Source organism: Urocampus carinirostris, chromosome 1, assembly GCF_059441175.1.
Source record: "Urocampus carinirostris isolate Australia breed hairy pipefish chromosome 1, RoL_Ucar_1.0, whole genome shotgun sequence".
NCBI lineage: Eukaryota > Metazoa > Chordata > Actinopteri > Syngnathiformes > Syngnathidae > Urocampus > Urocampus carinirostris.
This window is the reverse complement of record NC_142349.1, coordinates 46433953-46445411: the sequence shown is the minus strand read 5'-3', so window position 1 is coordinate 46445411 and position 11459 is coordinate 46433953. Positions and strand designations below refer to the sequence as shown.

Here is an 11459-nt window from a genome sequence, read left to right as displayed (position 1 = left end):
CCACTGACCTGTGTGTGAGCGATTGTGTATCTTGAGATTCTCAAGGCGCGAGAAGCTCTTGTTGCAGGTGGGACAGCGGTGAGGCTTTTCATTGGTGTGCGTCCGGATGTGGATAAGCATCTTGTACCTACGACAAACTTGGGTCATCATCAGCTCCATCTTCACACAAACCACCGAGTGTGTAAGACACTCACCTGGCATTGAAGCCCCTCCCTTTGCGAGCACATCCTTCCCAATGGCAGCAATAGCCTGTCTCTTTCTCTGGCTTGACATGGAAGTCATTGACATGGTCCACCAGATCTTGAAGAGAGTCAAAGAGCAGGTGGCACTGTAGGAAAAGAGATATTTATTTCCACTCCACTGGTGAGGCTACATCAGCCCAGCATCCTTGGACTTGTACCTTCTTCCATCGGCAAGCCAGCTGTTCATCTGATGAGAGGTCGGGTGAAGCTCTTGTATCACTCGCGTGGCCAATAAACATGGATGACTGCAGGTGAAGTCCTGCCCCGGCTCTGATGGGCACAAAAAACTGAAAGGCTGGCGACACCTGGGAGCAAAACGCAATTGACAAAATCAGCTGCACTTGTAAGCACAGTAAGATAAGACAAAGCATTGTTTAAAGCATTTTGACATTCTCAATATCGCCTGGACACAGAAATAATCAAATGTACGAGAAAAATGATTGCTACGTCATTTAGCTTTATTGCTTTCTTTTTTTTCCTCGAAAAATCTTCTCTTCATGAAGTCGCCTGCTGTGCTCTACAAAACCGCCCTTTATCTCAGAGCTCAGCATGGGGGCTGATAGGTTCTCTGAACTCTAGCTACAACTCCAAACATTACAGCACAGCATATCTAAAGCATGGCAAACAGTGCTCCTAATGGATCTCCGTGCTTGTAGACTCGTTAAAACGTATATGAAAATCTGAGTGCTAATACGTTATATGAAAGTGTGTAAGATGGAAAGGCAGCGCCTTACTTGCCTCTGTGTGGGGTCAACTTAAGTGCAGACTGTTTTGTGGTGACGGGAGCTATTTCAGTGGGATGCGGAGGCGGATGAATGCTTTCAGCCAGCTTGTCTCATTTCAGTTGGGGGGCAAATAAAAATCACTGCATGTGGTTCTACCTTGTCCTAAATCGGATTATACTTGTATCCACACACGCATGCCAGTGAGTGAAACTTGCACAGAAGGTTATTGGGACATTGGAATTTTTTGGCAGACACACTGAGCCTCGCACATCACGGTCCCTTGTATGGGACTTTTAAGCTTCAGAAAAGCTTGATGAGGCTTGCATTCCCTCACAAGGTTTGTCGGTGATATTTTGTTAGTTATGTCAATAGTGTGAACTACAATAAAAACAGTCTAGCTCATCAGCTTTTTGTACCGGAATAATCTTGTTGAAGCAATTGTAGCAGAACGTGTTGTTTGTAGCGGAAGTAACCACGCTACAGTGGGCATTTGCACGTCACACTGGGTATTTGTATATTGTATTCTTTTGACTTTATTATTGTACTGTTCTCAGCTCAGGGATGCTGCTGGAAATGTGAATTTCCCTTCGGGGATGAATAAAGAATCTATCTATCTATCTATCTATCCGCTAAAAGTTTCCTGTTTGGTAATGATGGAATGAATGGTCTGCATTTACAGTATATAGCACTTTTCAAGTCACTGAGGACCTCCCAAAGTGCTTGACAATGTGCTTCACACTTACCCATTTACACACACTCACACCCCGATAGCAGCGTCAGCCATGCAAGGCAACTACCTGCTTGTCGGGGGCATTAGGGATTCAGTGTCTTGCCCAAGGACACTTTGTCATATAACACGGAGGAGCCTGGAATCGGACCACCGACCTCTTGAGCCCAAGATGAGCGCTTTACCTAGTGAGCTACTCCCTTGGGGCTGGGTTACTTTTTCTTCAAAGGTAGTGTCCGAAACTTTAAAATATTATTTTTGCTCACACCATCTTCTGGCTGAAATCATCATTGCATTGCGCGTGCACGTACGTGACTGTCTTGGATGCGCTAAAATAAACTCTTCTTTTTTTATCTTTTTGGGGGTTTGGGTTGGCATTTGTACTGCATTTGTAACAGTCCTTTTTCCACTTTAAGCATTTTTATGCTGCAAAAAGACAAACCTGCGGCCAAACGCATTAAATTACTAAAACTCACCCCGCCTCCTTCCCTCCAGCATAATGCCCTCTGTGGCAGGAACACCGTCAAAAAAAGGAAGATAAAGGCAGATAGGCGCAGTGGAAAAAAATATAAAGGCTATTTGAACTCTGGTGGGCATTGTTAAAACATACTAAATTGAGAAAATATTTAAATTTGAACTACTCAATCTACACACCCCACCTCTAGGAAGTGGCCCAGACATTCGATTTGGATGACCATTTTTAATTACTTCCCACCAGGAAAAGACCCTGGTGAAGGAACATGCTGTGGTGATTTTTATCTAACTGGCCTAGACGTTGGGAACCTTTTTGAACCAATGAGCCGTAAAAGCATAGATATATAAATACTTATCTTATTTTATTATATTTTTGGGGGGAGGGGGCAAAGCGAGCAGCACCATATATTGATAAAACAATTCAACAAAATCTCCAAACCCACTCTCCAGACAAAAGCTGATTCTTTAGCAAATTTTATGTCACTGTGTGAAGTTTGATAATTTAATAAGATCAATAAAATAATAATACCAGATGGCTGTGGCTCATATCAATATAAATATATCACATAAAATTTGTCTTCCTCCTGCGGTTACATAAGAGTGTTGAGGCTCATTTTGACCGTCCAAAAGAATGGTTTTAAAAGAAGGTGCGAGCAAAGTTATTTACTAAAAATGTCACAAAATACTGTAAACGAGGATATGGACGTATTTACCTTTGACGCAGACGTTGCTGGGGGAGGAGGAGTGCACGCACTGTGTATATTGTTCCACCCATTTCTACCGCTACACCAATACAACTGCTATGGGTGCTGTGCTTTTGGGTGTTTTCAGTTTGTTTTGTGGGTTTTTACTCCAACAGTGAACATATATTAATTAATGAGCGTCTATGTAAGGATTAATTACCGATGCACAGCCAAAATGTGGTCTGTTGGTGGAAACCTTGACTGTAAACTGTAGTTAAAACTGTGTTTTATATATGTTGTACCAAACCTTTTATGTAATTAGTGATGTCCGGGCTTAGTATATGCTAAAATGGGCTCAGCCTGCAACAACACAGTAAATTGTTGCCCACGTTCTATTTTATCTCTGACCCAGATGTACCCATGAAAAGAGGCATGTATGGCTTGCGAGCCATAGGTTCCCGACCCTTGCCCTAAGCCCTCGAAAGAGCTTGTTAAAGCAGCTAGGGAGAGGGAAGTCTTTGTGATAAAACTGCTGACCATGCAATCCCTCTCAGAAAGGTGGAAGCAAATGGATGGGTGGAAATGTCGCAGCAAAGTGCCAAAGTTTTATCAATGCTGCAAGCGTTTGACTTTTGACTTCATTATCTCAGTGTGGAAAGGCACAGGTCCTCACCACGGAAGGAGCGTAAGTGCCGTTGGTCATCTCAGGTGAGGTTGGTGTGTGACGAAGAGAAGAGGGAGACATGCTCAGATCCACGGCAGCTCTGCCGTGGGAGACTAATAGAGCAGAAGAAAAAGGGCCATAAGTTGTAAGGCGAGCTTTGTTCAGCTGTTTGTGGCGTCACCCACCTGTATGCGGGGACGGCGGGGAATCAATAATCGCTGTCCCATCATCCGACACGTGGAGATGCCGAGTTTTCCTGGGGATCGTCGACGAGATGGGGGGTGAGCGCGACCCTCGGTCCCACCCATTGGTCCGCCGAGGGAGCTTCAGGTCTAGAGGTTCGTCCAGAGAAAGCATGACCACACCTGCGAAAACATTGCATGGGGGACAAGTTAGAGCAAGGGTGATCCAGTAAAGGACAGTCAGATGTTTTGTAAAGCACATTGTATTCACTATAAGAGATATTCTGGAGTCAAACTATGATCATAAAATACACCTGTGATTTGCCAGTTTTGGAACTCCACTGTCCCGCTGGGGAAGTATATCTCTCAAACAACGGTAAACTGACCACAATTGTAAACTAGAACAGTGGGTTAGCTAAAAAAAAATAAACACAGCCATCTGAAAAAGCCCCGACATCAACCCTCCCTATTTCCCCCATCTTGACCTTTACCCGCACACTCTTCCTAAGGAATGTCTACAATGCAATCCAGATGGTCGCCTACATTGCCAAGCTGGACCATCTCACCACTAGGACAGCCCTCTGCCACATCATCCCCGCCAACCTCACAACATGCACCTTTAGACCCAATGGACCCTTTAGACTTTGTTGGTAAGCCCCCGGCTTTCAAGTCCAGCTGCACCAACTCCACCTCCTCCTTCCCCTCAAGATGATGACCTGTCGACCCAGCCTGAGGGTTTTGGGCAAGGTACTTGGAGATGTCAAAGGCAAAGTGTTACTCTCGGAAGCTTTTTAGCCACTAAAACGATTCAGAATCAGAGGCTGTCAGATTTCAATTAAAATATTTGCAATAACATCTAATTGAACCATGAGCACTGATAATGTAGTATTGCACTCGGGTTTAGGTTGGTCATCACGCTTTTGTTAAAAGGGTTTTTTTTTTCAGGGGAAATCAAGGCATATTTAGATATACAATACAATGTGTGAATTAAAAAAAAACAATACAGTACAAACACGACATACTGCAGACAAAATATTGTATTGCTTTATCTCAATTACATTATAGATGTATAAATCTCAACTTTGATGTGTGATGTATACAGTTCGTGAGTTTTCCTTTCCGGTTTTCTTTTGTCTGAAATTCCTACTTTGACTTTAAGTGATGTTCTTTATTTAATAATCCAGGAAGAGATGAAAATTTAAAAAAATAAAATAAGGCATTACTCTTCATTGTACCATCAGGTGTTTTGGCCACTGTGTATGGAGCTATTAATTTAGGTGAAGCAAATCTTAGCAAACAGACCGATCAGAGAAAAAAGGAAAGATGTTAACCTCATTCTAAAACATGTAATTGCATTTTTACCAATGAATTGTGCAGTTAAACGTCCCTCCCAGTCTTAACTGTGTTATTTTTTGCTGCATAAATATAAAACAACTTAGAAACGGTTAGAAAGAAATCAATGTATTCATGTTAGTCATCTTAAGTAATACATTCATTAGTGAGATGGTTGCAGTGACTGAAGAATATAGGGTACACTGCATTGTCATTTCAAAATATGTCTAGATTGAAATAAACATTTCGGCTGTGTGAGTATTTTGACTGCAATGTATTTTGAATGGGTCAAAAATTTGGTAAAACTGATGGGTGAACTGAACAACTTTTTTTTTTTTTTCAAAACGTTGATGTGGCTTTGTCAGGATGGCGGCTAGCCACAGCTACCCATAGCGAAAAAACAATATAATTAGCAGGGCTAAGTGTTGAATATGGAATATGGTATGTTACGACTCTACAAATCCACCGTAAAACATCTTTTTGGCACACCTTTAGACACACACACACAAATAAACACAGTCAGCGACACAATAATTCCCAATACAGTGGTACCTCTACTTCAGAGTTTCTCTACAAACCAAAGTTTAAGGTAACGAAGTACCTGAACAGGAAACTAATGCCTCTTGTTAGGGGCTGGTCACACAGCAGTTTGCGGCTGAATCACGGCCAGAAATTTCTGCCTGTGAAGCAGACGCTATTGGACGCTTTGAGATCGCCATATAGACGAGATACAGCAGTGCTTAACACGCAGTCGGAAATTCGCAGTCGGAAATTCGCAGTCGGAAATTCGCAGTCGGAAATTCGCAGTCGGAAATTCGCGCGTGGGTGGCAGCGCTGCTCAATTCTTTAGAGCGCGGGTACACAGCCTTTCACGGGCGTATCGAGGCTGAACCACGGTCAGAAATTTCTGGCCATGAAGCAGACGCTGTTGAGGCGCTGTTGGACGCTTTGAGACCGCCATATAGACGAGATACAGCAGTGCTTTACTCGCGGTCGGAAATTCACACGCGGTTGGCCGCGCGAAAAAGTTTTAAGCTGCTCAAAACTTTGAGCACGTGTTAACCGTGGGCGGCACACGAGGTAATGACGCGGTAATGACGCGGAAATGACGCGGAACGACGTGCTCTGGCCGCGGCCAGGACGTGGTTACTCATGGGTAGGACGGGAAATTTCAGCGGGTAATCGTGGGTGGAGCATGGTAATAGCATGTTCTGCGCCTGTATCGCGGTGTTATTGCGTGAAATTAGCGTGTTACGCGTATGACGGTATAACGCCTTTCTCCGGGGGGTTGGGGGTGTTGCGTACGAGTCGGATTTGGGCACAACACCGGCTCGGGAGCTTTTATACCCGTGGTCCACACGAGAAAATGACGCGGAAATGACACGATGAGGAAGCGGAACAGTCGCCGGCGTCTGTTTTGCGGGCATACCACCGATGAACAGCGGGTTGGCCAATTTTGCGCATTTTCCATCGCGGGCAACCACGGGCAAAAAAACCCCGCAAAATTTTAGCCGTGATTCAGCCGCAAACAGCTGTGTGACCGGCCCCTTACAAAGGCGTGTTAGGATACGAAGTCAAAAACACAGTATAGTACGCACTGCTATTAGCTGCTCCCGGGGTTTTCAGAAAGGTAAACAAACTGGCTATTGCTTAAAATCTGCCTGGAAATCCAGTGCGCATGCATGCTGCCAGCATGCTCTTTGTGTCACTGTCACAGTTTAGAGTTCAGAGACGATGACGAGGGGTGTTCCGACAAGATCGTGGGGAGGAGGACGCAGCCATCATTCAACCAGTCCAAAATAAAGATTCCATGAAGTCTCTTAATTTATGTAAGGGAATCACCCTGGAATTGGGGTTGATAAATTGGCTATCGCTACGTTTGCCTTGGGATCAGGTTTTCAAGAAACACAAGGAAAAAATGTCAAAAATGTTTTTATAATTTCCTTTATTGTTTTTGTTTTTTTTTACATTATGTGCCTCTCGTCTTATGTTTATTGTGGGGTACTATAATTTCAACATCTATTTGTTTCATATTCTGAATATCATTCTCGCCCTGCGACTGGCTAGCAACCAGTTAAGGGAGTTCCCTGCCCCCACTGCCCGAAGTTATCTGGGATGGGCTCCAGTACCCCAACACCCTACTGAGGAAAAGCGGTGCAGATAAATGGTTGAGTAATATCATTCCCTTCTTTAGCGGGGTTTGGAATTGATTCTATCTATCTATCTATCTACCTTGGTCATATCCCTCAAGAGGGGTGACCGACAGCAAGACACACACATACAATACCAAAGAAAATAAAAGGGAAATAAATAGCAAAAAAAAAAAAAAAACACAAAAATTTTTGGACCATGGCCAACCCAATTGCCCAAACACCCAAAGAAGTTAGGCACCTAGGCACCCAAGTTGGTCATGCTTTCGTCCCTCCAGATGAAACGGGACACAAGAAAGCGGCCATGTCACTCGGGTCAGTGTGACACAACACACTCTTTTGTTCAACAGCAGGGCCCGACAGCTTTCACTGGTTTACCCCTGCCGCATCATACGGGTGCCCCGCCCATCCTTAAGAATGCGTCCAGGAAGAAGATGAAGAGGAGGCAGCAGGCTCAGAGGAGGAAGCTCCCTCTGGGGAAGACTAGATTCTTCCCAAATAAAGTCAACATGTTTTTTTCTTCTTTATTTTATTATTTTTTGTCCTTTCGTTGGTCAACCTAATTGGTTTCAACCAGATGTGATTGATTGTTCTCCCCACTTCACTTTAAACATTGATCAGTCCCAAACTCTCATCTGATAATACACCCGATTTTCGCGTATTCCTTCAACCAATTCCATCTTCAGCAAAGAGGACGGATGTTGGATTATGCTTCTGAAATGTCGCATTTGCGTATGCTTTTAGTGAGAGGATCCGTCCGGTGCAAACCTTTTTTTTTTTTTTTACCTAAAACGCCATTGTCATTTTTATGTTTCCCCTGCTTGTCTCTGTAACACTAAATCAGCATATGCAGTTAAGGGATATCACATTTGAAATTGAAACGAAAATGTGTTTTTTTTTAAACTATTGCCTATTCCTAAACCACACATTTTTAACTGGACTGTTGATGCATCATTAACAATGACTGCTCAGATACCGTTGCAGTATGATTCTATTTCGAAAATGTTGTAAAACTTGATCAAGTTTATTTCAATAACTTGAGACGCACTGTTTAGTTTAAAGTTTAGTCGACACTCAAAATGAGAACCTAAATGGATTTTGAACTTGAAAGGAGAACAGGGGAACAATCCCAAACCTGGAATGGATTAGCACATTTAAATTCAAAATGTGTCTCTACTTAGGAGGTTTTCAGGTTACAAAGCTAGTCCCAGAAAAAATTAAATTTGCAAGTAGAGGTACCCCTGTATTTAGTAGATAACTCCCAATTTGCATCTAGTGTGTAGTAGTGAAGCACATGCAATCATTGATTGAACATTAATTTTCACAAATTTGAATTCCTCCCCCTCTTGTTTCTTGCACGCAACCAAATACGCACGCTCACACACACAGCGCCACATTTGTGAATGGGGGGCTTTGAAAGCCACTGGCCAGGGGCCACATGAGAAAGGCCATGTGTCTGGGAGGTAGGAACACGAGTTGGGGGGGTTGCCAGGTTCACTGACTCGATGAGGGATGGCCATCACTCTCATGCTCACAAATACACAACAAGACAGGGATGACATAAAAACGAATGAAGATCACCAATAAGTCAAAGTCAAGGGATCAGTGTTGGACATGTTAGTTTTAAAAATAAATTAGATAAAGTTACTCACTACTTTTTCCCAAAAAAACAACTGAGTTAGTAACTGATATACAGGTACTCAGTAGTAAAAGTACCTCATTACCAGAGAAAGTAACAATTTCCGTTACTTGTAAAATAAGTTGTTAAATGTCAAAGAATGTGAAATGTTTGAACAGTATTTGAGTCTGTTGAATAGAGAACAGAAGGATATAGAACCTTTTAATATTGATTGCATCTCACCAGATGACCCTGTTACTGAAAATATAACACCAATAGGTAACTACAACAGCGTTATTCCTAACACTGCAAGGTCTGCATTCTCTAGGTTAAAAATGAAACACACTTTTGTCACCGTTCTATGCTGCTGCCATTAACTGTACACCGCAGACAACTCTAAGTTCCACTGCAAGTCCAGCCCGGTGGCTTCACATTGCAGCCGAGGAAGCAGAAAATCACCTGTCATCCGCTAAACTTGTAAGCCCCTTACCCTGAGGCGCAAAACAGGGATCAGCTGAACCTGTTTAAATTCAAATCCAATACTCATCCTTTGTGGGTGGACAAATAGAAACATGGCCTTGGATGCACCGTAATCTCCACTTTCACAAACATAACTTTACCCTTAACTTAAGGGAAGGAAACTTGACCATAGTCATGTTAAAATGGAAACAATTAAATTGACTGAATTGACAGGTTTCAAGATTGTACCGGGACATCTAGCTATACAGAACGGCAACTCATGTGGCCTTAAGGCTTTTATTGACTAACGCAAAAATCTGCAGTCAAATTAATAACAATTGCTGTCTACATACTCCATACAACTTCTGGCTATACTGCTTTTTCTCTTTAACACCTGGTGTGGGAATATGATTTTACTTTGTAACAAGTATGAAGAAAACTGACTAAAAACAAAACACACAGTTCTTGCTTTTAACGCTTGTCAAGGAAAGTTTTATTGTCTCAGCGTTAAGAGAAAATTCTAGGAATGTTAAGCTCTTTGCACAATAAACTAAGAATAAAATGATTATATCTTGCCTTTGACACAATTATACGTCTTTACAAAAATAACTTCACTTGATTCAAGTTAATTGTATCACTATCATGAGCATAACTGAAAAAACAAACTCACAAGATGTTTGCACGAGTTGGGAGGGAGTGCGAGTGTGAAGGCAATTTTGTGCTGTAATTGTAACAGAAGAATGAGTTGAGCACAAAACCACATTGATTGTGTTTTTAGTAAGCATTTGACATCATTAAAATGGCTCCCAAAAGTTTATACTTATGGATATAATGTCTTTTTTAAACACTTTGGCAGCCGTCCAAGCATTCAAGGTCATCGAATAATTGTTTTTAATGCTAGCCTAGTTGTGACTTAGCCGCCAACCCTGGACAATCTGTAGACGTTGCATTGGTTAGGAAGTGACTGACAGTATTTGGATGTTTTTTGGTGCTGAGAAATATAGAATAAAAAAAACGAGCGGTAAAACAGAGGAAGACGCTTTTCTCATAGTGTGTGCATGTCCAGTTGGAGGTTGGCTGTGAAGTTTGGGGAAAGGGTGTAGGCCATCAGCCCCCCCAAACGGACTTCCGTGCTCGACCGTGGGGTCGACAGTTTCTCTGAAAGGCAGCATTGTCCCTTCAGGGGCCCTGGCGCTGTGGGGCAGAGTAAACACAGCATGTAGCGGGCAGAGAGAGGACGGGGCCGCGATGGGCCGCAAGGAGGCTGAGTGATGATGCACTAGACTAGAGCCTAGGGGAGGTGGAGGCAAACGTCTTGTGTGCCCACTTGATCCTGCGTAGGGTAAAGGGTATTGTAGGACTAGCTTCCAGTCAAGTTGGGATGGCAACTTTACCGCAAATTTAACCCATCCCCAACATTTTTAGCCAATGACCACAGACTTTCGGCATCAGAAAATTTGAGATTAGACATGGCACTTCAGAGTAAAACCTGTTATAAAGACCTCGAAGAGAAAAAAACAATAAAAGACTATCAGGATAAATAGGCAAAACAAAAATAACGTAGGGCTTAGAAAAACTGTGCTAAGTCATAACAATAATGCAATGAAAAAGAACATTACACTGTAACAATAGAGCAATGAAAATAAGTGCAATAACATTTAGCTGCAGTATTTTAAAAATATTAAAAAATACATAATCTCAACAAGAAGAATTTTACATTACCAACAAAGATTTTATTACATTTAGTGATTACATCATTGCCTTGTCTTGCCCAACCTAACAAAACAGAAAAAACAAAATATCCAGTTTCCCAAATTGCACAAGCTACTTACGGAAACTAGTTTTCTTAGTATAGTGTTTCTTTTAGGCACGCTTATGAAATGCCAGCATGTGTGGACAACACATTAAACTGTTTCATTATTTCCAAATCGCAGTTGAACGATTGAACAATGATGTGATCGATGAAAAATGAAAAGCATCTACTGAAAAATACTTCCCTAGCGCACTCACCGGTTGACGACAACGGAGCACAAACAACGAGGCAAGTCACTCAACAGCATTCTAAATCTGTTGCAGCGACTTAGTAAAATAGTGAAGATATACTTCAATCACGGATTTCCAAGGCATACTCACCTGTAGGCGTTAGTGTGTTGAATTGGTGTATACATGTCAGTTATTTGGAATCAACCAATTATCATACAGC

At 42.3% G+C, this 11459-nt stretch overlaps 1 protein-coding gene across 1 annotated transcript in view; it reads right to left on the bottom strand.

The window, feature by feature from the left end:
• Window positions 1-11459, bottom strand: part of glis2b (GLIS family zinc finger 2b) — a 45994-nt gene that overhangs the window by 1724 nt on the left and 32811 nt on the right. Inside the window, exons 2-6 of the mRNA XM_088342445.1 lie at window positions 3701-3880; window positions 3525-3628; window positions 401-547; window positions 195-328; window positions 9-127 (exon numbers count right to left, since the gene is read on the bottom strand). Coding sequence (XP_088198571.1) covers window positions 9-127; window positions 195-328; window positions 401-547; window positions 3525-3628; window positions 3701-3872 — 676 coding nt within the window. The 5' untranslated portion in view covers window positions 3873-3880. The remainder of the gene's footprint in view (window positions 1-8; window positions 128-194; window positions 329-400; window positions 548-3524; window positions 3629-3700; window positions 3881-11459) is intronic.